The following is a 26,460-nucleotide window of genomic DNA, read 5'->3' on the forward strand; positions in this document are numbered from 1 at the left end:
AACCATCATTGCCTCCTCTGTTGAGTGATAAGCCAGTTGTCCAGTGAGCAACACCCGAGTTGGGCTCCAGGCAGGAAGCGCTGTAGCGCGCGTCCAGGGGCGCGGCGTACAACCGGACGGGTGGCTCTCTTCGCAGCTCGCGGAGGCGAACCGGGCGGCAGGTAAGTGGCGTGTCCCGAGGCCCGGGCCACGGTGCGGGGCTGTGGGTTTGCCGATAAGGACGCCGCGGGGCGCGGTGCAGAGGAGGAGTGGGCGCGCAGCGGCGGGACGGTTAGGCACCCACCTCGAGCCGGTAGCCGTTGGGCTCCAGTGAGCATGCGCCAGGGGCGGGCCAGCCGTTAGTGCATCGGCTTCCGGGAATGGTGTCATGGCGGCACTCGGAGGCCCGCATGGGTACAGTGGTGGGATTGAGGCACAGGGCAGATCCACGCTGCGTTTTCGGTCGCGGCGAGAGGACCCAGGCTATCTGGGCAGACGTCCCGAGTCTGCAGTCACCTGCTTCCCGTCCTGTTCCGCCGCTCTCCCAGGAGATTCTCCAGAGTCTGAAGCGGAAGGCCGGTGTGGCGGCCCATAAGAACGTGGCTACTCACCCGGTGGCGCTTTCCCGGTGTGAGGCAGGTTCAGCCCGTTGCATCTCGTCTTCCTGGGCCTAGTTGAAACATTAGGTCTGTGACAGCCTGGGTTCACTTGTTTCTTTTTCCTGATTGAACCAAGGCCTGACGTTATTTCGTGGTATACGCTCCGAGTTGCACATCAACTAGTTCCTGGAACGTGGTGTGTATCTCGCTTCTTGAGACAGGATCTCTACATAATCTTGGCCGTCCTTGAACTGTTTCTGAAGACCAGGTCGGGCTCGAACTCACCGAGATCCACTTGCCTTGGTCCGAGGAGCACTGGTATTAAAGGCGTGTGCCACTGTGCCCGGCTTCACATTTATTTATCCTTAACCAGCATAATAAATGTTTTTAAAGCAGTACTGCCTAAAAACAGAGTATACATCTGAGAGGCCAGAAGATAGGTTCTCCGGAGATCGAGGCTGTCCTTGAAGTTTTTTATTTAGGTGTATATGTTTGAGTGAATACCTGTGTGCAGGTGCTTTGGAGGCCAGAAGTACTGTCCCTGGAGTTAGGAGGTTGTTTTGAACTGAAAAACCTAACTCAGACTGTCAGAAATAGCATCAAGCACTCTTCAGCGACATTGACCACCTTGCCTGGCCAGTCTTGGAACTTAACTTCTAAGGTCTTTTTGGTTGTTGTTAAGACAAAATCTCACTATGTAGCCCTGACTGGCCTGGAACTCACAAGAGATCTGCCTGTCTTTGTCTCAGGCATTTTTTAAAATCCATTTTTAATATATTCTAGCATTTGGGAAGTGGAGGCAGGAGGATCTGGAATTCAAGGCTAGCCTGAGCTACATAGCAAGTCTGAGGGGCTGCACGAGAGACCCAATTACAAATAAAAATAGGTACATCTTGGCCATTCAGGTGTTTGAACCCAGAGATGTGATTTTTTTTTCTCCCCAGGAATGGCTTTGAGCTCTTCGTTGACTCATCTTCAGTTCCCCACCCCAGCTAATTCCCTTTCAGTGGACTGTTCTCCCTGCTGTGGCTCTTATCTTTCACTCCATCTAGAGCAAATTCTTATTGAATCACTCGACTCCAGGTCTAGTTAGCAGTTCTTCATGGCTTAGCAATTTAAGTTCAACACACTCTCCGCTCCGCTCCTAGCTGTCTCTGCTTTAACCCTTTGCTGGAGTCAGTGCTTTAATGACTGATACCTATTTAAAGCATTTTTACTTTGTGTATGTGTAGGGGTGTGTGTATGTAGATCAGAGGAGAGTTTGTCAGTTTGCTATGTGGATTTAGGGGGCTCATACCTTTACCTGCGGCACAGTGACAAGCTGGAGTAGGCCCCCTCTGCCTCTGTGGGAGTTGTGTAGCACGTAGGGATCAGTGGACACTGAGTAGGCTGTTGATGTAATCCAGACAAAACAATGTTCTCCAGATGACACCGTGTGACAGTGTTACATGCTGTGGTATCAGCACAGTTAGCTCTAACATACTTCACCACCTTTAGAAAAGAAAACCTTCTGGATGAGTTAGAGAGATGATTAAGAGCTCATGATCTGTCAGAGCACCAGGGTTTAATTCCCATGATCTCATTTTGCTCACAAAATGCAGCATTTATTCCCATTGTATTGTGGGTGAGTGTTGAGAGTGGTAGAGTAAGGGAATCAAAAAGTAAAAGGCCCAGTGATGCTGTCTGAACCTATTTATAGAAAATGTCCAGAAAAGGCTAGTCTGCAGAGACGAGAGCAGATTAGTGGTTCTGAGAGTTAGGCGATGGTTTTGGACTACAGGCTACTTTGTGGTTTTGGGGATGGAGTTCCGGGTTTTCTAACATGCTAGGCATTTGTTGCTGAGCCACACCCCAGGCCCAGTTTTTTGTTTTTTTGGTTTTTTTTAGGTTTAGTAATTTTGTTTTATGGAAGTGTTTTGTCTTAATACATTTATATTCCGAGTGCATGCTTTATGGTCAGAAGGTCAGAAGAGGACATTCGGTCTCATTGGAACCAGAATTAAGAACAGTTTTGAACCATCATGTGAATTCTGGGAATTGAGACCTGGTGCTCTGAAAGATTCATGAGCTCTTAATCAGCCATCTTTCTAGCCCATCCAGAAGGTTTTCATTTTTAAAGGTGGTGAAGTAAGTTAGAGCTGATTGTGTAAGCATGTTTGTAACTCCTGAATTGTACTTTAAGTTGTATTTTTTTTGGGTTTTTTTTTTTTTTTTTTTTTTTTGGTTTTTCGAGACAGGGTTTCTCTGTGTAGTCCTGGCTGTCCTGGACTCACTCTGTAGACCAGGCTGGCCTCACTCAGAAATCCACCTGCCTCTGCCTCTTAAGTGCTGGGATTAAAGGCGTGCACCACCACTGCCCGGGAAAGCTCTTTTAATTTTAAAGAAACAAACAAACAAAAGGTCACTTCTACTTGGGACCAGCGTGTAGCCTTTTTGAGAAGTGGCTAGGTGGGCCTGACTGGATTTTGGTAAGTGGGATTTACTGAGTAGGATTTGCTTGTCAGTCAAGACTGCCCCCTGAGAATGGAATAATTAATTCTGAGATGGGGGATAGCCCCTGAAGTGAAACAAAAAGCTTTGCTGTAGGCCGAGTGAATTTAACTTGTAAGAATATAGGGAAGCAGCTGGGACGAATGTTCTGGAATGGGAAAGTTTTATGACTGTAGACAAAGTTGGAGAAACTCAACATAGAAATGGCTGAATATCATTGGATAAAGTCATGGGGAGATTGAATCAGAGGGCTAGAAGTGGGTCCTAGTATGTTAGCATCTGACCTCTGGAAGATGGAACTATTCTTGAGGCTAGGGAAGAGGAGAGACAAGCCTGGCTGGTGTGTGCCTTGTCCTTGGTATGTAAATGGTTAATAAAGCGAGGGATGAGCTCGGCTCCTGCGAGCTCTACTTTGCATCTCAACTGGCTGGCTTTCTTGCTGGCCTAGCCCAATGGGAATCCTCTTCATAAAAGCTCTTAATGATTCCCCTGTGTAGACCACAAATAGCAGGGAGGCTGGGCTGGGCATGGTAAGGAAAATGCTGCTTGCTTCTTGACCACTCACTACTCCTGTCTCAGCACCAAGGCAGGTACAACTTCAAGTCCAAGCTGTGGGTTCCAGGAGCTCCTTGGGAGGGTGCTCTTAGAAGCCTTATTACTGCCAAAACTTGAATGTCAGGGAGGACACAGCCAGGCGAAGTGTGTCAACCTGTAATGGCCAGTTCTGGACCAGCCAGTACTATTGGGGCTGTCTATAAAAAAATGTGTGTGCAGACCCAGAACAGGGCATTCTTCAGGTAGAGGTTGTGATTGGATGAAGGCTGGGGAAGTGAGCAGGATTCGGGCCATGGAGAATCTGTGTGATAACTATCTCTTATTTGATCTGTGGTGTTGGGGATAGAACCTGGTGGATAAGTGCTCTACCCCTGGGCCCACCCCCATCTGGCATGGAATGGGTATGTCACTGTAGACTTGAGGATGCAGTGATTGGATGGGAGAGTGGTGTGTAGCAGATGGGAGGTTGCTGAGGATGGTGACAAAGGACAGTAGGCTGATGAAGTCCTGCACACCACTGAGCTCTGCTTGTTTCCAGGGCTTGCCTCTGCCAACCTCACGTGCCTTCTCTGCCAAGTGTGCTTTTCCTCGATGCATTTCTGCCTTCCCTCTCTTCTGTTCTCAGTGTCATGGCAGAACAGGATGTGGAAAATGAGCTTCTGGATTATGATGAAGATGAAGAGCCCCAGGCACCCCAGGAGAGCACTCCAGCTCCCCCAAAGAAAGATGTCAAAGGCTCTTATGTCTCCATCCACAGTTCTGGCTTCCGGGACTTTCTGCTGAAGCCGGAGCTCCTGAGAGCTATAGTAGACTGTGGCTTTGAGCATCCTTCAGAGGGTATGTATGCTACCCTGGTGCGCCCCAGTTAGGCCCTCTTCCCCGAGTTAATCCTACTCATCCTGAGCTTCTCCTGTGCCTTGGATAGGGGTATGACCTCCCCATGAGTCAGATCAGCAGTCTCTCTGCAAGCAGATGATTGGGCCTGGCTCTTCTGACCTTCTCTGGCTGAGGCGTGTGCAGAGAAGCAGCAGCCAGTTTCTTAACTCATACACTTTTTTTCTTCTTTAGTCCAGCATGAGTGTATTCCCCAGGCCATTCTGGGTATGGATGTCCTGTGCCAGGCCAAGTCTGGGATGGGCAAGACAGCTGTGTTTGTGCTGGCCACCCTGCAGCAGATCGAGCCTATCAATGGCCAGGTACATGTGGGCTCTTCTCTAGGGTAGTTACATGTGACAGTATAGCCTTGGGGCTCATGAAAGAAACTGCTTCCATTTTCTCTGTGGGCTTTTGAATTTAACCTGGGAAGTGAAATTAAACTGACTGCAGTCACCACGGTTGCTACTGATTAGCTTTGCAGGTGTTGTAACACCACCATTATAGATAAATTGTACGGTCTTAAGAGTTATGCTGGAGTCCAGGATAGGAAGCTGAGGGAGAAACAAGTCATGTTGTGGTGGGCTGCAGTGTGGTTGTGTGGTAGAGCTCTGGGGAGCCCGAGTGAGGCTTTAGCTTGTGTTCTCCGGTGGGTGTCTGCTTGTCCTCAGGGTCTGACAAGAACATTTAGGGAAGGGCTATGCTGTGGTTGAGAAGACATGGCAGCCTGAGGTAGCCCTTTTATCTAGAGTCAATTGTGCCATTCTCTGTTCCTGGCCTACTGAGGGAGACAGGCCTCAGTAGCCATGAGGAGCATAGGTCAGGGTAAGGAGAAGTGGAGATGTTTGAGCTTCAGATGGCTTAATTATTGTAATAGGTTGCTGTGGGTTTGGGGTAGGGTGGTGCAGATTCTGGAAAAGAAGACCTGTTTGTTGCTCTACAGGTATCAGTACTGGTCATGTGCCACACAAGGGAGCTGGCCTTCCAGATCAGCAAGGAGTATGAGCGCTTCTCTAAGTACATGCCCAGTGTCAAGGTAAGCCTCCTCATCCTCAGGTGCTGTGTTGGGTACCATGTGGCCTTCTGGAGCCATGCTGGACTCAGCTTCAGCTCAAACAGCATTTATCAATCTTAAGGTTTGTGGTAACTTATGTTCCTTATAAGCCTGATGAGTTACGCCCAGCCCCCACAGGCTTGTGCTGGTCCCACATACCTCAGCCTTGCCCCCTGCTCTTCAGGCTCCCCTGGGTTTGAGGAAGTAGGGCTGGAGTGTCAGGTCCCTTCAGGATGGGTGAGGCCTATGCTGTAAGGCTCACTATCCCCCAGATGGGTGGAAACAACTTTCTTTCTGTCCCCATAGGTATCTGTGTTCTTTGGAGGTCTCTCCATTAAGAAGGATGAAGATGTGTTGAAGAAGAACTGTCCCCATGTTGTGGTGGGGACACCAGGCCGGATCCTGGCACTCGTGCGGAGCAGGAGCCTCAACCTGAGGAATGTGAAGCACTTTGTGCTAGATGAATGTGACAAGATGCTGGAACAGCTGGGTGAGCATCCTACTGGCCTGTCAAGCTGGCTTCCCACTCACAGAGTCACAGGCATTTTCTAGGCCCTGATGGGGCAGGCTGTAGCTCTCATAGTGGGTCACATGGGTGGCCAAGCTCAGGGCTCCTAGGAGAAGCCTGAGGGAAAATGTAAGGTTGACAGAGTGTGTGCTGCTTCTGACCCAGAGTCAGTTGGGACCATAGGCCCCATGAGCTGCCATCCATCCCTTTAGGACATGTAGGCACATCCAGGGAATGTAGAGGAGTAGAGTGGCCTCTGCCACCCATCAGGGGCTGGGAGAGATGGGCATGTGTCCTGGGAAGCAGCTGCAGCTCTCACGCCAGTGGCTGTCTCTGCCTCAGGCTCCCTTTCCTGAAGCGTGGCTCCAGGCGCACTGGCAGGGCCGCTCCATGCTGGCAGCGAGTAAGTGGACCGCAGCTCCTCCCATGCCTGCGCTCCCGCCCATCCGAGCCCAGCCCCTCAGGCAGCGGGACGCCCGGGGCCCACTCCACCGCGGCTATGGTGCCAGTGTTGTCTGGCCCAGGTTGGGAAGGGCTGGTTCCTCTCTGGTGTGGGTCTGCTCAGTCAGACAAGACACTCAGGCTTGCTATTTGTTGGCATCCCATCCAGACATGCGCCGGGATGTACAGGAGATCTTTCGTCTGACACCCCATGAGAAGCAGTGTATGATGTTCAGCGCCACCCTGAGCAAGGAGATCCGGCCAGTCTGCAGGAAGTTCATGCAGGATGTGAGTAGGGTGACGCCCCAGCTGGCTGCCTGCCACCGTGGCCAACACCTCAGCGCCGCAGCTTTGGCCCTCCCTGATGGGCTGGGCCACTCTGCGACAAGCACACTGCTCTCATGGCCTGGAGGATGCCAGGAGGCTTCGCTGGCCTCCTTATTTCCCCTGGTTTGTCAAACTGGGAGCTGAGTGGTCCACACCTGAGCCAGAGGCAGAGCTTACATCCGGCTTTTGGGAGAGAATTGTTTACTGAGGTTGGGTGCAACAGGCCCTCTGGGAGTCATCAATACAGAGGAGCTGCTCCCTGGAAGGTTCCGGGCACATGAGACGCCCAGAAGTGAGCCCTACTCGCCCCTTCCTGCTTCCCTTCCCACACAGCCTATGGAGGTGTTTGTGGACGACGAGACCAAGCTCACACTGCATGGGCTGCAGCAGTATTACGTCAAGCTCAAGGACAGTGAGAAGAATCGTAAGCTCTTCGACCTCCTCGACGTGCTAGAGTTTAACCAGGTGATGCTTCCTTACCCACACTAAGATGTGGGTGGGCCTGTGGGGTGATTATCTGTCCATGGGCCTAAACACCGTTTTTCTTCAGGTGGTGATCTTTGTCAAGTCTGTGCAACGCTGCATGGCCCTGGCCCAGCTCCTAGTGGAGCAGAACTTCCCAGCTATCGCTATTCACCGAGGCATGGCCCAGGAGGAGCGGTGAGTGCATGATATCCCCCAGGGCCGAGGGCACTTGCTGAGCGCTGGGCTTCAGGTCTAATGCCTCTGCTGTTCTCTCCTGCTCTAGCCTGTCCCGGTATCAGCAGTTCAAGGACTTCCAGCGTCGCATCCTGGTGGCTACTAATCTGTTCGGCAGAGGTATGGACATTGAGCGAGTCAACATCGTCTTCAACTATGACATGCCAGAAGACTCGGATACCTACCTTCACCGAGTGAGTGCTCCCCCCGACCCCAGTGTGGGTGGGGTCAGGGCCTCCCTCACCCTTTGTCAGATCCTGAGGAGTGCCTGTCTCCTGACCCCATCTCTCTGCAGGTGGCTCGTGCTGGTCGCTTTGGTACCAAGGGCCTGGCAGTCACTTTTGTATCAGATGAGAATGATGCCAAAATCCTTAATGATGTTCAGGACCGGTTTGAAGTGAATGTGGCTGAACTTCCAGAAGAAATAGACATCTCCACATACAGTGAGTGCCTGGGCCTCTCTGGGCAGGAGCTGGGCTTCAGGAGCAAAGGCCCTCTATCCTTACTGTGTCTTTCTTGTCTTCACAGTTGAGCAGAGCCGGTAACCATATGTGTAGCCAGGGCACCATGGCCACCCTGTTTCCCAGCTGCTGCTTCAGATCCTCTTTCTAGGTGACAAATCGGTGTCTCTTTTTATTGTTCCAAAGCTTTAGCTATGTAAGAATAAACTTTTATTGTGAATGCCTGCCTCCAGCCCCATCTTTCTTTAGGTCAGCATCTCATGGGGGTTTGTCAAGCCAGCAGACCTCTCTACCAGCAAGTATGCCATCTTTTTTTTTTTTTTTTTTTTATCAGTATATTTAATTTTGTGTGTCAACATTAAAAGGTTTACGGGTTAAAAAAAAAATTACAAAACTAGTCTTTGAACTGTGCGACCCTCTGCCCTGGATATGGGGCAGCCAGGCCTCTGTACCGTGAGCCTCAGCAGCAGGCAGGTCCTCAGTGGTGACATGGCACCCACTGTCAGTCTTAGCTTAAGGAAATTGAACCCAGCACCCTGGCAAAGAGCCCAGGTCTCAAAGGACTTTTGTCCTAGGACTGCCTGCCTCGTGTCCCAGATGGAGGGCTGCAGGTCTGGGCTATCTGGCTTCTGTCTCTGGTAGGCAGGAGCTGTGGTGAGGCCAAGGCAACCAGGAGCAGGACCAGAAGGCAGAGTGACGGCCTTGAGTGTGTGCTGCCGTCCTTCGTGGAACTTGCCTTCACATCCCTGATTCTGAGGGCCTGAGAGCCTGCAGAGGAAGGAGGGCTTTGAGGCTGAGCTCACCCATACATCCCCCCCCCAGCCTACTGCAGGCTAGCCCCTTACCCGGGTCTGGCTGGTGCCAGTGCCTGTTGAGGAAGAGTTGAACTCTGTGTACTTGTTCCCAGTAACTATGCAGGCCCATTTCCAGTACTCTTCCCTCACCTGTGGGCCCAAGGCACCAAGTTATGGGAAGAAAGGAGCTGGCCTCAGGACTCAGGCCTGGCCCTGCCTCCGCCCACCCTGGGCTCCTCCTATAGCCAGCTCTGGTCAGCCTACCTTTTTGTTGAGCAGGCAGAGGGTCACATAGAGGAAAAGGCCCTGCAAGCAGTTGAGCAGGGTGAAGATGTAAGATAGCCATGTGCTGTGAGGGTTGAAGAGGAACAGGCCGAAGCCCCAAGTACAGCCCAGCACGAGGAATTGGGCAATGGCAGTGATGGTCAGCACCCTGGGGGGGAGGGGGTGGACAATTGCAGCTGACAGCCTGGTCTCCAGCCCTTCCAACTCCACCTGCTCAACGCTAGCCCTCAACCTGGCTCTGCCCAAAGCCTCCCTCCCTGCCCCTCTTACCTCGCCTTCCTTAATTTCTTCATGTTTGGGTTGATTTCAGAAAACTTGCTTGTGAGCTTCCAGACAGTGATCACAAAAATGGCAGCATTACACTGGGTGGGAATCACGGATCTCAGGTTATAGGGCTGCCAGTAGTTAGCAGTCTTGCTGCCCTGGCCTCTAATTCCCAGAGAGTACTTACGAAAATGATGAAGGCCACTGGTCCCGAAAAGCTCCAGAGTAAGCCATGCTTCCTGAAGTCCAACCAGCAGCTGGGAGAGAAGGTGCCTCCTCAGTGCCCCAGCCTCAGCCCCTGCCCCAGCCCTGCCTGGGCCTCACATCAGTACACTCACTATGTTGCGTGCCCATAGCCATCCATTTGGACAGCCGCCATTGAGATGACCACGATGAGGAGGGGCACCCCGTAGCCAATCAGGCAGCGGTACCACGTACTCAGGCCTTGACCCTGGAACACCCGCACCACCAGGAAGTAGAGCTCTACGCCTTCCAGTGCCATCCAGCAGAAGGCAGCCAGGAAGCAGAAATGCAGCATCACAGCCACCAGGCGGCAGCGCAGGCCCACCTGTGGGTACGGAGAGTGTTAGGAACCTGCGGCACTGCAGGGCAGGACCACTGGGCTTGAAAGCAGACCACAGCAAGGGCTCCAGGTTCTGGATCCACACTGAGCCCCAGGCCTACACCAGGCTACCTTACTCCTAGAACTTGACCTCATGCTCTGGTGAGGTTAGGACAGGAACGTACCTCACCGCCTTCATTCTCAACGCCAACCAGGAATATGAGTGAGCCCAGGAAAAGGCAGATGCACAGGTGCAGGTGCACCATGGTCCGAGAACTTTGTATGGGCTTCACCAGCAGGAAGGTCAGGACACACAGCAGCAGGAAGATCAGGGACAGCAACAACCCCACCTTGGTGATCAAGATCAGCCTGGGGTCCTAGGGACAGGCAACCAGGATGAGTGGTGGTCCCTCATACCCTCCAAGGGGGGGGGCTGCTCTTTCCCTACATTCAAAACCCCAGTTGATCCTTTCCTACTTATGAAAAGTCAAAGATCCTACTTCCTGTCTTGAACCACAGGGCCAACTGGCTAATTCAAGCCGATGACCATGTGGCCCAGGTTATAACCATGTTCAGGAAGCTATACTGCATGGGACATTCTATACGGGGCCTTTTAATCATGTATTTGCAGGGGCTTGGGAGGTGAAGTATCTGTTGCCACTGTGTTTTCTGGAGATGAAACTCAGGTTATTAGGTTGGCTGCCTGCAGGTACCTTTACTCACTGACCCATCCCATCTGCCCAGACGAATGTGTTTTTAGCAGTACTTGACAGTTATGCAGGGACTCAGACAGAGGCCTGCATCATCTTCATCTACAGGGTCACAAAGAGGATTCCAGGGGAGGAACCTAGAAGCAGGGCATGGGGCCATCCAAAGGGGTCTGCTTAAACAATACCTGGGCATCCAAGGCTTACCACTTACCTGCACGTGGTACTGAGCCATTAGGATGGCAAAGCTGGTCAGGTGGTCGCAGTGGCAGAAGCCAGTGTCATTCATGAAGCAGCCGTCGGTGTCCCAGTACCCACTCCCATTGTCATGGTCTTTCCAGAAGGCGCACATCAGCTCCTGACGTGCCTGAATCTTCTCCTATGGGGCAGACAGGTGGTGAGGCGTCAGAAGCACACTTAGGGCCGGTCTGTGGTGAGCAGAGAGTGTGGGAAGCCAGCAATGGAACAGCAGGACCCCAGTCTCTGCCTTGAGTTGAAGCAAATCACAAGCAGTCACAGGTAATAAATGCCAAAGAAATGGAAAGAGCCAGTGGGAATGACTGCCTACAGATTGTAATTTAAAAACAAAAAGGTTTATTGATGTCCTCAGACTATATGTATAATGTCTCATGTACCCCAGGTTGCTCTCAAACTCACTGCGGCTGAGGCTGAGGCCGACTTTTTCCTTCTACTTCCTGAGTGCTGGGACTACAGCTTATGTGCTACTTTAGTCCAGGCCTCATGCATGTTAGACAAATAGTCCACCAATAGCACCAGAGCTTATCACGAGCCTGGATTAATTTTTAACTTTGAAAATTAACATGTATATAGCTAGGTGTGGCTAGACACATATACATACTGCTTTAATCTAAGGAATTACAGCAGACAGGTGGATCTCCGAGTTGCAGGCCTGCCAGAAATACACAGTGAGGCATTGTCTTATATACAGGGGTAGATGGGGGTCTGAGGGCTCAAGAAATGTCTCAGCAGTTGAGAGCATTGACGGGTCCGATTCCCAGCACCCACATGGTGGCTCACCCCACCCACAACTGTCTAACTCCAGTTCCAGAATATCCGTTCTGGCCTTCGTGGGACTGGGCATCCATGTAGTACACAGACATACATGCAGGCAAACACCAGAACACAATTTTTAAACTTCCATTGATGGGGGCTGCACTTGTACTACAGCAAGCATACGGAGGGCAAAGGGCAATTCATGAGAACTGGTTATCTTCTGCCATGGAGGTCCCAACTAGGCTGGGAATTAAACTGAGGCTTGGTGAAAAGCACCTTTGCCCACCGAGCCACCTTGTCAGATCCAGAATACATTTTTTTTTTGTTTTTGTTTGTTTTGTTTTTCGAGACAGGGTTTCTCTGTGTAGCCCTGGCTGTCCTGGAACTCACTCTGTAGACCAGGCTGGCCTCGAATTCAGAAATCCGCCTGCCTCTGCCTCCCAAGTGCTGGGATTAAAGGCGTGCGCCACCACTGCCCAGCTCAGAATACATTTTTAAAAAAGATTTGTTTGTTTTATGTATATGAGTACACTGTAGCTGTCTTCAAATATATCAGAAGAGGGCATCAGATCCCATTACAGATGATTGTGAGCCACCATGCGGTTGCTGGGACTCAGCACATCTGGAAGAGCCTACAGTGCTCTTAACTGCTGAGCCATCTCTCCAGCCCTTTTTAAACATTTTATGATACTGAGGACCAAACCCTATGACCTTACCATGACAAGTAAACATTGTACCATTGAGTCAACTACTGGCCTTGTCTGACAGTTACTTATCTGTTTGGTCATTCATTCATTCATTCAATTCAGCAGTACTAGGGGCTGACCCCAGGGACTTTCTGAATGCCAACTAACTGTAGTACTGAGTTTGAAGACAAGGTCTTGCCAAGTTGCTCAGGTGAGCCTTAACTTCACTCTAGTTCAGGCAGGCTTTGAACCTTGAATCTCCTGCCTCCCAGCAGTTGAGAGTAAAATGCCTATGCCACAAAACCCAGCTCAGATTTTATTTTTTTATCTGTATTTAGTTTTGGGTTTTGCTGTTTATTTTTTGGGACAGGGTCTCTATAGAGCTTTATCCTGAAATTCTCTGTAGACCATGCTGGCCTGAAACTCAGAGACCCTGCCAAGTACTAGAATTAAAGGCATGTGTTACCATACCCAGCTATAATTTTACATTTTTTATGTACTTTTAGTGTTTTTTTTTATTACATTTATTTTGTGTGTGTGTTGGAGGAATGAGTCAGGAGTCACTTTGGGAGTTGGTTCTCTTGTACCATGTTGGTCAGAGAGGCTGCCCTGACTTTTGACTTTGGTTAGGGGGTGAGCCACCAAGAATCTTCTACCCTCCCCTCCCTCCCATTGGAGGACTCACAGAAGTAAAGTTGAACTTGAATGTGACATTTGAGGTGAGCTTCTCAGTGTCCGTGTTGGTCAGGAAGATGGAATTGATGTTTGAGAGGAACTTAAGTGTGATACTCGGAACCGGGCTTCCATAGAAATCCTCCAAGGCGGCCCTCCTCTGCTCCAGGTTCAAGGAGGTTTTGGCCAGCAGGTTTTTCATGTTTGGACTGGACAGGATGCCCGCCACCGAGTAGCCTGGGGGCAGACATGCAGGCTCAACTCCCGTCCTCTCTTTGTACTCCTCCCAGTGGGCTGGTGTCTGTCTACCTGTCCTACACTCCAGACCTCACCCTGGTTTCCCTGGCAGACACCCTCCCTGGACCCCTACCACACTCCAGACGTCACCCTGGTTTCCCTGGCAGACACCCTCCCTGGACCCCTACCGTTTTCTGAGCTTTTGGTTCCAGCTGTCACACCCCAGTCCAGCTTCATCCAAACTTGGCTGTGGCTCACTGTGGTAACATCTTTGTTGTCTTGCTCCTTGACCATCAGGGACAGTTCTGAAGAGACAGGGACATGATTGGAGAAACCAAGGATGGTACCTGGAAGTGGGGCAGGAAGAAGGCTTACCAGTGTTTGAAGGGGACGTGTAGGTGAAAGGGCCTTTGGGTAAGAACTGGGCCAAGGTCCGAAGGCTTTGTTCCAGGTTCGAGAGCAACAGAGTGGCTACTTGTTGGGTTTGAGTCTCTATATCCAAGGGGGCTTCCAGCAGCTTGTCCACAGCTTCAATGAGTTTCTGGGGTGATGAGCGACAGTTGTTGAGGTTTGTAACCACAGGAACTAAATGAAGGACCCTGACCACTCTTCCCACCAGCCCACACTGGAGAGCCTCGTGGGTTCCCAGGGGAACCAGCTGTCAGGATGCATTAAGACTTACACAGTAGCTGAAAAACAAGGAAGTCTATGACCCTGTGCACCTGCATGTCACAACAGCACATTCACAGCAGCAGGTACAGTGACTGCCAAGGCTCTGCTGAACCACACCCCCAGCCCCTCACTGGGAATTCTTGTGAGGGACTTCCATCGAGCCGTGGCCCCAGACCTATAAACCTGGAATTACTTATGACCTCGGGCTTCTGATCTTCCTGCCTCTATCTGCTGGGGTTACAGATATGTCATATACCACCACACCTTGTTTATTCACTGCTGGGGGCCAACCCAACGGTGCTTTGCATGTTGGGAAAGCATTCTACCAACTGTGCTGTCCCAGTCCTGTTGTTTGTTTGTTTTCAGGGTCTCAATGTGTAGCTCAGGAATTTGAAATCCTTCTTTAGGCCCAAACGTCATGGGCAACCACGCTCTGCCTAACTCCAGTCTCAACTGCCCCTGTCACTACCATTATAACCCTTGTGTAATAGCCACACACATGGCTGCACATGTCAGACCCATGCCCCAAACCAGAAGGACTGCTCGGACGGATGGAATGCTGTCAGTCTGCCCTGGAGCCTGTGGCTTGTTCCCCACTCCACTGGGGTCCTCAGAGTCCCCCTCACCTGGATGGTGTAGTTGGCCATGGCTGGATTGAAGTCTCGGAGCAGATTCTGGACTTCGACAGAGAATCTCGAGAGAGTCTGGGAAGGGAAAGGGTGGCTCATGGGTGGGCAGCAGCACAGCTGACGGGGATGGATAGGCTGTGTGGAAGAATCCAACCTCCCAGTCTCCATTGGCTACTCACCTGGCTGTGGGCTGTGGGCAGCAGAGTCCAGGTAGGAAAAAGTGGTTCTGTGGGGACAGGACTACAGTTCAGTAATCTTAGGGTGCACTTTTGGGGCATGGAGTCTGGGTGGCCGGGGCAGGTACCTTGGCATATGGTGTTCTTTGGCTCATTGTGGGACCCGGAAATTTGCTTCCAACCTGGGCGGCAGTGGCACGTGTAGGAGCCTATGGTGTTTTCACAGACGGTGGAACTGTGACATTGATGTTGTCCAGAACTGCACTCATCCACATCTGGGGATACAAGGAAGGGGTTAGGAGCTTGTCCTGTCTCCCAGTCTCTTGTGTGGTACTGCTACAGTACTGACCCCTGGTGGCCTCACTCGGTGATACACAATGGGCAGGGAATGTGCAGAGCCTAAGGCTTATAAATGCCATGAGAAAATACGAACCATGGACTTCTAGTAACTGAAGGCATCTGGGGTCCCCCGGGGCTTCCCCTTGATATCCCAGCTCCTTCCCTGGACCCCACACCTTTTCAAATTTAGCTTCAGGAGATTAAGCCCTGGCCCAACAGAGCCTCCTTTCATTCCTTTGATAAAACACTGGAGCTGAAGAGAGAGCTGAACCTGTGGATTCAGTTCCCACATCAAGTGGCTCACAACTGCCTGTAACCTGTGGATTCAGTCCCAGAGGATCTGACAGCCTCTTCTGGCTTCCTTGAGAACCTGCATTCATGTGGTGTATGGATACACACCCAAGGCACACACATATGAAACGGCCCTGGAACTCACAGAGATCTATCTGCCTGCCTCCACTGCCCTCAGAGTGAGGATTAAAGATGAGTGTCAGCACACTTGGCTAAAATAAACAAATCTTGAACATGAGATTAGCTATTGTGATTGGGAGTCCTCAGAAGGTTGCACTCAGACCTTCGCACACTGTGTTGACTGGGCCATTGGGGGATCCAGGAGCAGGTTTCCAGCCTTGACGACAGATGCAAGAATAGCTACCCAAGTTGTCGATGCAGTAGGTGGATTGGTGGCAGTGGTTTTGCCCTGAGGTGCATTCATTCACATCTGGGAACAAAACCAAAGGGTCATCTCTGCCCCCACTCACTCGTCCGTACACTGTGACAGTTTCCCATCTTCTCTCTCCTGCCATTGCTACCACCTGGTGGTCTGCAGTTTTACTCACAGAGCACCTCAAGGTGGTTTCTGCAGGACAGGCCCAGCAAAGATCAGGGGACCCAATTTATAGGAGTAAAACCAGGATGGAGACTGAGTTACAGCACTGGACTTCTTAGCCGAGGCCTCTGTTATTTTTGACTCTTTCTCAGAACAGGATGTGATACTGCTCTCAGAGCTGAGGAAGGCCTGAGAGCTCCATGGAGTTCCTGGGGCCTCCCTAACATGTAGTAACATGTTGCTAGGAGCTGAGTCCTCGGGGAGTCTTCATAATTCTTGGAGCTGCTGGGACCCTGCAGATCTCCCTCTTCAGGCTAACAGACCTTGCCTCCCCCCAGGTCCTGTCTTACGGCTTCGTCTGGGTGGACTTCCACCTGTATACCTTCAGGGTACACACCCGTGTATGAGTAGCTGCCCTGGGTTGGTGCAAATGCTGTGTTCCTACAGACTCTAGGGTTCAGACCCTCATCTGCTCATGAGAAGAAACAGAGGGGATTATGTCCTTGAAGTTGAAGCCATGACACAGAAGCATCTGGAACATTTCAATCTCCGCCTTGTGGGAAGACCACCACCTTCTAATTCATATAAAGACATCAAATAGGGTCCATGGTCGTTCTGACTCTATTGTCTGGATATTGGGGGGAAGCAGTCAAGGGTTCCCTAACTGCCAGCAATAGGAATGTGTCAGCCATCAGTATCCCAGCCTGAAGATTTGGGGTTAAGACTACATATGACTCTTAGGAATCAGTGCGAGGGGTTGGGGGGTGCCCTGTATTCCCCATGGTAGCCTCTGTCGCACTCTTGCAGAGTTCTACATACTTCCAGGAACCTCAGTCACACCAGGGCCCCAGACCTCTGTCAGTGGAGGACTGAGTGCTGTCCCCAAGCCACACTCCCTCTAGAAACTCAACAGGAGAGGTAGGGCACGAGGGATAGCACTAGAGAGGCCACGACACCACACAGTGGAAGCCAGCTCTGGGCTGACAAGCTGTTGGGCAGCCAGGCATCACTTGGCAGAAGTTACAGAGGGTAAGAACATCGATTCCACTGAAGCCCTTCAAGATCACAGTGCCCAGAGAGGGAGATGTGCTGCTGGGGGCAGGAGTGGTAGATATTTCTGTCCTCTCTTTTTCTGCCATGGCCACAGACCAGGGGATGTGCTGAGTGTAGCCAGGCTTTCTTCTATCGACTTGTCTGGCCTGGCAACTGTGGGTGGTTGGTTGGCATCATTAGGTAAGGGTAGGAAACGAAACAACGACCCTCCATAACACCTTCTCTTGCACTGTGCTAGCCTTCAACTCTCTTGGGTATGTGTTGGCGAGGCGGGGGTTAATGTCACCCTGCCCAATCTGACCATACCATGTTGTAGTCAAGGAACCAGAATTGCTGGGGATAGTCAGAATGGTGACTGGGTAGAGCAATGGATAAAGCTGACCAAAATGGGAGTCCGGGCATCAAGTGTTGTCTTCCAGCAGAAGTAATGGCAGGGAGTGTGGCCTACCCTTGGGTGTCCTCTCTTCTGAGTCTCCCAGCTGTGAATGGTGCACTGTAGTTGGCTGCTTGGGGAGATTTCCAGGTGCAGTAGTAACTGTGTGGCTCCTGGAGGGCACCGGTGTCATCCCAGTGTCCACTGATGCTGGGAAGAGGACGGACACTGCATTGGAACGTGCTTGTGGTAGATGCAGAGCATTCTGAATGCCATTCCTTTGGTTTATGCAAATGAGATGCAGATGGGCAGAGGGATGGTGGCTTATGCAAATGAGACGATGACAGGAGGATGGTGGGTTATGCAAATGAGATGCAGATGGACACGAGGAGTTCTGAACTTCCAGAACATAGTAGAGAAGGAGAAGAGGATATGGCCCGAAGAATCCTGCCATCTTTTGAGTGCGGTCCAGATGAGCATGGCTTCCAAGTGATGCAGGATGGACTCGGGAGTGCTCGGTGATGTCGGGAGTTCTCGGTGCTGGCTCAGCACCGTGGGGCATCGAATGAGCTCTGCTCTAAGCTGGATGTTCTCTACCACCTTCCTTGGGGTCTGTGGAGACTCCTGTGTCACCTCATGTAGGGTAACATTTTTCTGAAAATCAATCTCTTTCTCTCGGTCTCTCTTTTCGGGACAGGGTCTCATTATGTAGCTCTGGTATCCTGGAACTCACTCTGAAGACCATGCTGGCTTCCAACTCACAGAGATCTGCCGGCCTCTAATGTGTTGAATTTAAAGGAGTATGCCTCACTCCTTTTGCAAATGTCTCTTGTGTTCAAAAAAAACAAACTTTTGCCGGGCGGTGGTGGCGCACGCCTTTAATCCCAGCACTTGGGAGGCAGAGGCAGGCGGATTTCTGAGTTCGAGGCCAGCCTGGTCTATAGAGTGAGTTCCAGGACAGCCAGGGCCACACAGAGAAACCCTGTCTCGAAAAACAAACAAAAAAAAGAAGAAGAAAAAAAAAAAAAGAAAACAAACTTTTTCTAAGATCTTGCTATCAAGTTAATAATTTGCCTTGAGATCACTTAAGACTATGTACTTAACCTGCTGCCCTACTGTGTGCTCTGCCTGTTAAAAGTTTAACCTACCTTTAAGAGAACAATGCTGCCAACCTTACTATTCCTTAGATTTCCCATTTAATCAACTTTTACAACCTAAGCTAAATGCATAGCGTCAATCTTAAGTTAGGTACTCTTCCATGCTCCTGACCCAGAATAATGTACGCGTGCCTTTGTGAGTGAGAGCACATGTTGTGGTAATCATTTCCTGAAAACAACCAGTAGGTTGAGAACAATGTTATACAACAAATCTTCCCCAGAGATGCTAGAAATAGCATGTGGATATAGGGTGATGTCTGTTTGGTGTTCTGAGTAAGTTATTTTTCCCTTGTATAATTCTTTAAAGACTTCTGTAGAGAAGCCCTCAATCCTTTGCCATGCTGTGTGTTTCTATGCTGTTTAATAAATACAGAACAAATCTCTTTGTTAGAGACAGACAGAAGGCCGGGCAGTGGTGGAGCATGTCTTTAATCCCAGCACTAGGAAGGCAGAGGCAGGCAGATTTCTGAGTTCGAGGCCAGCCTGGTCTACAGAGTGAGTTCCAGGACAACCAGGACTACACAGAGAAACCCTGTCTCAAAAAACAACAACAACAACAAAACAAAAAAACAAAACAAACAAAAGACAGACAGAAGACCCTGGGAGAGAAGTGGAGAATTCTTTCTGATTGTTTGATTGATTGATTTTATTTTTCAAGAATAGGTTTCTCTGTGTAAACCTGGCTATCCTGGTACTCATGATGTAGAGCAAGCTGGCCTCAAACTCACAGAGATCCTCCTGCCTCTCCCTCCCGAATGCTGTGATTGAAGGTATGTACCACCTCCACCAGGCTATTTTTGGGTTTTTGAGACACGGTCTTTCCATAAACCTCTGGTTGTCCTGGAACTTGCTACAGATGCATTACTTAGCTCATATTCTAGCCTCAAACTCCAAAGTGTTGGATCACAGACGTGTGCCACATTACCTAACTAAACAGGGCTTTCTGAGTCACACATAGACATCAGGATGAGGCCTTGGTAGGGTGTCCCGAATCTCCCCTCCTCCCTGCTTGTGGATGTGACACATGACCCAGAGCAAACCACAGTGGCAGAACCAACATCAGATCCCTGCAGCTGCTACAGTACATATGCTGGTGACCCTGAAGCTGACATTGGTGAGGTGAGGCATAGAGGGCGGGCGGTCTTACCATGACATGTGTTCTCACTCATGTTAGCAAAAGATTCTGCTCCAGAAAGGAGCTTATACCCCAGGTTACAGGTGCAGGAGTAGCTCCCCTCTGAGTTCTCACAAATGGCATGCGGTCCACAGGAAAAGTCAGGTTGTATACACTCGTTGATGTCTACAACAAAACAAGGGTCACCTCCCACACCTGAAAGTTCTCCCAAGGAGGAGACTCCCATCCCTACCTGACTACCGGTCTGGGACATGCTGATGAGTTAGTATCTTCTGGGGAAAATTATGGGCTCTACTCATAAGGCTGAGCTATAGGTCTAGAAAGCTATTCCTGAAGCTGATTGGTCCGCTCTGCTCCTCTTGGTCCTCTGGATGGAACCCAGGGTTGAACAATACCAATGTGGGAGTGGAACGGAAGGCCGGCCTTCTTCTTCCAGTTCCTAAAGCCAAGTTCAGGCACAGACCCCTGAACTCCTCGCAGGGAGCCCATCTTTTCATTTCTTGCCTCCCCCACCTTGCTTTCTTTCTCTGTCTTTGACAAAGGCTAACCCCCTGGCCCCAGACCAAACACTGTCATCTCTTCACGTGCCCATCCCCCAGCCTTTGTACCTTCACAGCTCCCTGAGGGACTAGTGACCAACTTGCTGTTGCTATCGCTGTCCGAGCTGAAACCTGGCTTGCATTCACAGCTTCTGTTACTGATACATATTGAGTTGTCAGGGCACCACTTGGCACAGTCTGTGGGGGACAGATACCCTGGTAAGAAAGTAAAGGAGGCCCAGTAGAGGGGAAGTGGCACCGAGAACGCATGTTAGGAAGGTGTAAGGAGGCCCTAAAGTTCCCCAGCATCTGCTCATCTCCTCCCAAGGCTCTGTGGTTGGGAGCGGGATTCTCTCCCCAGCTCTGGCTGTGCAGCCCTTGTGTCCAGTGGACTTACTCTCTGCCTTCTGGGGTCCAGCTTCTGAGAGATTCAGTAAAATGCACACCACTGCAAAACAGTAAAAGACGGTCAGCGGGAAGCCAGAGCAGGGACAGGAGGCCCAAGTTGTGCATCTGTGGGCATCGGGTGATTACCTTGCCCAGACTGAGGTTCTGTAGCTAATATGAAATGACAGACCCAGGGGGTGGGCCTAACGACACTTGCTTATAATTCAATTACTCAGGATGCTGAAGCAGGAGGATTAGGAGCTCAAAGCTGACTCTGGGCTACATACTGAGACCCCATCTCAAAAACAAAACAAACAAACAAACAACCAGCCAGGGCTGGAGAGATAGTTCAGCAGTTAAGAGCACTGGCTGCTCTTCTAGAGGTCATGAGTTCAATTCCCAGCAACCATCTGTAATGGAACCCGATACCCTTTCCTGGTAAGCAGAGGTTACATGCAGACAAAACACCCATATACATAAATAAATAGATCTTTTAAAAACTAAACAAGCAAATAATAATAACAATGACAACAAACTGCACAGTTAAGAATGGGGTTCATGTCTAAAACCCCAATATATGGGAGGTGTTGCAGGAAGATCAGAAGTCTGAAATCACCCCACATATCAAGGCTAAGTCCAACCTAGGCTACATGAATCCTATCTCTAAATAAATAAAAATAACAGAATAATACAAACAATGAAGGATAACTTGGGAAGGGGGGGGGGGTCAAGGTTTATACAACAAAACTGGTGTACATGAGAATCTCCTCATGGGGCAACCAGATCTTGGGGGCCAGTATACAGCATTTGAATATACAGTAGCACCAGACCAATCCCCCACAATTAACACTGGCTCTGGCTGTCCTGGAACTCCCAGAGATCCAGATACCTCTGCCTCCCCAGTGCTGGGATTAGAGGTGCACCACCACACCTCAGTGTGATACTGTCTTTTACACTTCTTTGTTTTAATTTGTTTTCTATTGTTTTGTCTCAAAATGCTGGGACAGAACCCAGCACTTACATGTTAGCCAAGTGCTCTACCACTGAGCCCATTCCCAACCCCTCTTTTTACTTTATTTGTAAATTCAGGCTGGGTTTTCACTTGAAATCCTCCTGCTTCAGTGTTCTGTGGAGCTGGTACAGGCCTATGCTACCAGGCCGGACCTTTGTAATTTTTTAAGGAAGAATGAAAGCTTGGGCTACATCTCCCAGGTCCCATCCGAGCTCTGACACTCCAACACTGCATGTGTACCTACTGTTAACCGCGTGACCCCATGGCCGCATGTCAGAGAGGGCTCCTTACTCACAGGAAGTGGCTGTGGTGGAGGGTGGGTGACTGCTGGCTGCTGTTGGCAGGCATCCCACCCAAGGCAAGACTGGGTAACAGAGCAGTCACTAGAGACAGGCATCTAAGAAAGCAGAGGTGGACATGACTGGGGGGGGGGGAAGGGAGGATGAGAAGCAGGACATGAAGGCAAGCAGGGTGACCCGTGACCCGGTGGCTGGAGGCTGAGGCAGGAGGCTGCAGGGGCAGGAGGCTCCTCAATTAAAAGCTACACAAAACTCAAGGGCAGCCTGGATAGTTTGGGAACCTGATTGAACCAAGGCCCTGGGTTCCATGCCCAGGACCAAAACATGAAAGGGGGTGGGGACCCATACGATGGAAGGAGAACACTGACCTCACCATGGGTGTCATGGCATGTGAGCACACACACATGCACGCACGCACACACACACACACACACACACACACACGAACATGTACACGTACGTACCCACCCACATAAAACTAAAACTAAAGCCAAACAAACAACCAAAAACAAAAACAAACTGGCAGCTGGAAAGATGGCTCCTCAGTTAAGAGCCCCTGGCTGCTCTTCCAGTGGACCCAGGATTCAGCTCCCAGCACCCACACAGTGGTTCCTAACAGCCTGTAACTCCAGTTCCAGGGACTTCGGTGCCCTCTTCTGGTCTCCAAGGGCACAGGAATGCACGTGGTGCATACACACATATGCAAGCAAGCAGAACACTGATAAACACAAACCAAGGGCGGGCCCCCCCCCCAGACGGAGCTGCTATGCAAAACCAACTACTTGGGGTGCTGACGCAGGAAGATTGGAAGTCCCCAACCTGGGCTACAGGACGTAGATGCTTGTCTCAGAATAAAAAACAAGAAAAAACTGACGTGTAGTACCTGTGAAGGTGCTGGTCTGGCAGCTGCGACTCCCTGGTTTCCCTCTCAGTACAGAAGAAGAAAGGAGTGGGGGTTGGGGGTTACTGACAGAAAGTTGGGAAGGAAGGTGTCCCGGGGAGCAGGAGGCCTGGAGAGCAGTTAGGGGACAGAGTTGATCCCAGTATGGGGAATACAGAATCAAGAAAAGAATCCCAGGAACAGGAATCCTAGAGGGAGCCCTCGGGAGAAGGGCTGGTGGGGGGGATGGGTGACTCACTTCCTTGATGATTCACCCACCACTGGGCTGGCTGCATGCCAGGTTCCCAGGAGACTTCTGGGGTCAGCCACTATGAGCAGGGTTGTTGGGGCAGGGGCAGTGAACTCAGAGGGTCCCCTGAAAGCTTGGTGTTTGTCTGACTGGGTTTCCTTCAGGCCAATGGAGAGGCTCTAGGTGAAACTCACCCCCTCAAAGCTGGGGTGTTCTGAGGCAGAGCACTCCAGCCAGGCAGTTGTCAGAATTCTTTCTGCCTCCACTTGGGCCACTGAGCTGGATTTCTCCTACCACACCCATCAGAACCCAGTTCCTCTTTGTGGGACAGACCACAAGATGACCTTTCCTTCATGCTGGGCCCTGGCATAATTCACAGTTCCTAAAGTCCAGTACCAGTGTGTGTGTCTGTGTGAACAGCCTCGGTACCTTCACCATGGACCTCATCAAGCAGGCTTGGCTAGCTAGCCAGCAAGCCCCAGGGACAGACACTATGATCACAAGTGTGTGTCACCACATCCAGCTTCCTTCACAGAAATCATTTACTGACGGAGCCCTCCCTCCAGCCCTCAAGTCACTTTTGAAAAAATAATATTGATTTACTTTTGGGTGTATGGATGTTCTGTCTGGATGCATATTGCCTGGCGCATAGATAAGGAGGAAGAGGGCACTGGAGGCCTTGGAACTGGAGTTAAAGATGGTTGTGAGCCACTGTGTGGTTCCAAGGAGATGATCTCTGTCCTCTGAAAGCACAGCAAGCACTCTTAACCACTGAGCCATCTCTCCAGCCCCTTAAGTAATTTCTTTAAGACTCAGAACCTCGGCTGTGCCTGGTGATGCACACTTTCAGAGCCAACACTGTTGAAGCACCATGGGAGAACTCTGCTGGAGGCCAGCCTGGTCTACCCAGGAAGTGAAGGCTATGTAGGAAGACCCTATCTTAACAAGACAGAAGTAAGGGGATTAGTACACATTCAAAACCAGTCAGGGCCACAGAGCTACAACGCCAAAGCCTGCGTCTCAAAACTAAAACCAAAACAGACTCAGAATGAAGCCAGACCTTGTTGCACAAATCTGTAATCTCAGCAACCAGAGGTGGAGGCAGGAGGACCAGAGGTACAAAGTCATCTTAGTCACCCTGAAAGCTTGTTTGCAAAAAAAGAAAACAAACAAACAGACTCAGAGCAACATCAGCCATCGGGAGGATCAGGAGGTAGGGGCTGGGGTTACGTCTGTTCTACACAAAGAGAAACTGAGGCTTGGAGCTTGGAAAAAGATTAGTGGTCAAACCAGGCCAGAGAAAGGCCAGAGACTGGAGTAATAGAGTCCCAGAGCCAGGGTAGGCTCCTTGTCCCCTGGGCTGGGCTGGGCTCTACCCCAGCCACTGGTCAGACTGCCCACATCTGGAGACTTGGAAGTGAATCAAACAGGAGCAGAGCTGTTCCCTTCTGCTCCCAGACACATCTGGTTCAAATTCCCCAGCTGAGACTGGAGCCGGGGACTCCTGCTTAGGGAATCCAGAAGTGGGGGAAGGGCAGCCTTTGTGCTTCCTGCCAGAGACATCCCAGCATCTCACCCAGAAAAAATAATCACAATGAAAAAACAGTGTCCACTTAAGTGTGTGTGTGCATGTGTGTGTGTGTGTGTCTGTGTGTGTGTGTCTGTGTGTGGTGCGTGGCGTGTTTTGAGATAGTATCTCGTTGTGTAGTTCTGGCTGTCGTGGAACTTACTATGTTGACCAGGTTGACCTTCAACTCCCAGGGTCACAGAAGTCTCCTGCCTCAGCCTCTCTGGTGCTGGGATTCAAAACCTGAGACACAAGCTAGCTAGGCTGGTTAGTTGGTTTTCCAGACAAGGTCTTACATGGCCTCAAACTCAGTGTGCAGCAGAAAATGACCTTGAACTTCTGAGCCTCCTGCCTCTACTACCTGGGTACTACCATAGCAGACACAGACACTACAGCCACATGCTCAGGTAATTCAAACTGTAAACTAGAATGTTACTATACAAACTCTTGGCCCTTGAAACACTAGGGGCAAATGCTGGTGGTCTTGTTCCATTTTACAGAGGAGCAAAGTGCAGCCCAAGGTCACTGTGACCCAGCCAGGCAGGCCTCTGCAGCTGTTTGTCACCAACTGTGACACGCCGCCGGGACTCTATTTCCTGGCTTCAGAGCCCATGGCCACTGGCCTGCCACCTGCCACCTGCTACTAGTACACAGGCCAGTCATTGTGGTTAGGGTAACCCCAGTTTGTTCCCTAAGTTGCATATATTGGGGTAACTCCAGTGTGTGCCCCAAGTTCCATTTTTTCACTGTTTGTTGTCAAGTTACTTAGGTAACTTAGCAGTCAAACGACGGTTGAGGTGTCCAGGGTGGGGCGGGAAAGGAGACCAGGAAAGTCACAATGAAAGCCAAGTTCAAACCACAGCCTGAGAAGATCTGTTCAGCCAGCAGCTCAGTTCCAGGCAAGTCCTAAGGACAGTCTCTGCAGTGTTCCTGGCACTGAGACAGCAGGGGACACACTGGAGGAGGAGTGCCCACCCTCAAAGAAATGTGCATCTTCACACGGGTTTTACTTCACTTAAGAGCATCTGTATGGGCAACAGTTTGCAAAGTGAACTTTAACCTACATTTCTTTTCAGCTTTGTATTTTATTACTGTATGTGTTTTGCCTGAATGTATGTTTGTGATCTGCATGTATGTTTGTGCACTACATGTATGTTTGTGCACTACATGTCTGGTGCCTGTGGAAGCAGAAGAGAGTGTGGATCCCCTGGAATTGGAGTTACAGACACTTGTGAGCCACCATTATAGTTGCTAGGATTCAAGCAAGTCCTCTCTTAAAGCTCTTAACCTCGGCACCACCCCAGCCCCTAGCCTGAATTTCTTTTTCTTTTGTTCTTTTGAGACAGGGTCTTGCGGTGTAGCCCAGGCTGTCCTGGAATTGGTGACCCACCTGCCTCAGCCTCCCTAATGCCCTGTGACACCATGCCCGCGTTGCCACCTCCTGCCTCAGTTTCTCCCTCTTAGCCTCCAAATTAGCAACACTCAAGCCCATTAGGACCTGACACCCCCTGGGAGCCTTCTGGGGCGCACAGGTGCGCGGGCTTTGCCTGTCCCTGGCCCACCCGGCCACGTCCCGCGAGCTCCCTCCCGGCCCCGCGCAACCCCAAGGTCTCACCGAGCAGGAGGTGGCAGCTGACGCCCCTCATGGTGGCGCGGACCGGACAGCGTCTGGGCTGACAGAGGGCTGTGGCGGCCGGCTGGGCTGGGCCTTTATGCAGCGGGCGTGGGCAGGGCCCTCCCCGGAACTGTCCTCCCCGCTGGAAAGTAACAGGAAAGTGCCGGGGAAACAGACCCAGGGCGCGGCGCGCGACCGCGTCTGGAACAAACGCAATGCCCCCGCGCGCGCGGCCCCGGCACCCGCCCCCGCGGGGAGCTGGTTGGTGTGGACCAGGCGCCCGGGGACAGGGACCAGGCACATTGGAAAGAGCTGGGTGGAGCTCCCACCGCAGCGATGTC

At 50.9% G+C, this 26,460-nt stretch overlaps 2 protein-coding genes across 8 annotated transcripts; one reads left to right on the forward strand and one right to left on the reverse strand.

The window, feature by feature from the left end:
* On the forward strand, positions 1-8,206 carry Ddx39a (DExD-box helicase 39A). Of its 2 annotated transcripts, XM_028786277.1 has the most exons (12): positions 1-161; positions 4,249-4,460; positions 4,692-4,819; positions 5,440-5,532; positions 5,857-6,040; positions 6,401-6,461; positions 6,669-6,787; positions 7,160-7,291; positions 7,377-7,486; positions 7,575-7,719; positions 7,821-7,968; positions 8,054-8,206. In XM_028786277.1, the coding sequence occupies exons 5-12, from the start codon at positions 6,011-6,013 to the stop codon at positions 8,068-8,070; spliced, it is 762 nt and encodes a 253-aa protein (XP_028642110.1). In that variant the 5' UTR covers positions 1-161; positions 4,249-4,460; positions 4,692-4,819; positions 5,440-5,532; positions 5,857-6,010; the 3' UTR covers positions 8,071-8,206. The 2 variants fall into 2 exon arrangements, with proteins under 2 accessions (XP_028642110.1, XP_028642109.1); XM_028786276.1 differs by lacking the exon at positions 6,401-6,461.
* Adgre5 (adhesion G protein-coupled receptor E5) lies at positions 8,131-26,203 on the reverse strand. 6 transcript variants are annotated; one of them, XM_028786271.1, is made up of 20 exons: positions 26,120-26,203; positions 20,507-20,557; positions 20,179-20,307; positions 19,583-19,735; positions 17,354-17,488; positions 15,598-15,744; positions 14,813-14,959; positions 14,688-14,734; positions 14,506-14,583; positions 13,583-13,748; positions 13,396-13,512; positions 12,984-13,207; positions 10,813-10,977; positions 10,077-10,268; positions 9,668-9,897; positions 9,517-9,586; positions 9,336-9,427; positions 9,045-9,213; positions 8,832-8,930; positions 8,131-8,754 (listed from the first exon to the last, which is right to left on the reverse strand). In XM_028786271.1, exons 1-20 carry the CDS (start codon positions 26,148-26,150, stop codon positions 8,725-8,727), a joined length of 2,472 nt encoding a protein of 823 aa, XP_028642104.1. In that variant the 5' UTR covers positions 26,151-26,203; the 3' UTR covers positions 8,131-8,724. The 6 variants fall into 6 exon arrangements, with proteins under 6 accessions (XP_028642104.1, XP_028642103.1, XP_028642106.1 ...); XM_028786270.1 differs by having other exon boundaries at positions 20,179-20,325; positions 26,120-26,175; XM_028786273.1 differs by lacking the exon at positions 17,354-17,488.
* Positions 26,204-26,460: the final 257 nt, after the last annotated feature.

The sequence above is a fragment of the Grammomys surdaster genome, unplaced genomic scaffold, assembly GCF_004785775.1.
Source record: "Grammomys surdaster isolate TR1022 unplaced genomic scaffold, NIH_TR_1.0 125463, whole genome shotgun sequence".
NCBI classification, from domain to species: domain Eukaryota; kingdom Metazoa; phylum Chordata; class Mammalia; order Rodentia; family Muridae; genus Grammomys; species Grammomys surdaster.

Bases quoted from the DNA above. Each gene is read 5' to 3' on its own strand.
- Ddx39a (XM_028786276.1), top strand. From the start codon at position 4,253: ATGGCAGAACAGGATGTGGAAAATGAGCTTCTGGATTATGATGAAGAT. The intron at 4,820-5,439 runs GTACATGTGGGC...GTTGCTCTACAG, and splicing joins TCGAGCCTATCAATGGCCAG to GTATCAGTACTGGTCATGTG. The intron at 7,292-7,376 runs GTGATGCTTCCT...GTTTTTCTTCAG, and splicing joins ACGTGCTAGAGTTTAACCAG to GTGGTGATCTTTGTCAAGTC.
- Adgre5 (XM_028786270.1), bottom strand. From the start codon at position 26,150: ATGAGGGGCGTCAGCTGCCACCTCCTGCTCG. The intron at 10,978-12,983 runs GTGAGTCCTCCA...TCTGCCCCATAG, and splicing joins TCAAGTTCAACTTTACTTCT to GAGAAGATTCAGGCACGTCA. The intron at 9,898-10,076 runs GTACGTTCCTGT...CCGTACCCACAG, and splicing joins TTGAGAATGAAGGCGGTGAG to GTGGGCCTGCGCTGCCGCCT.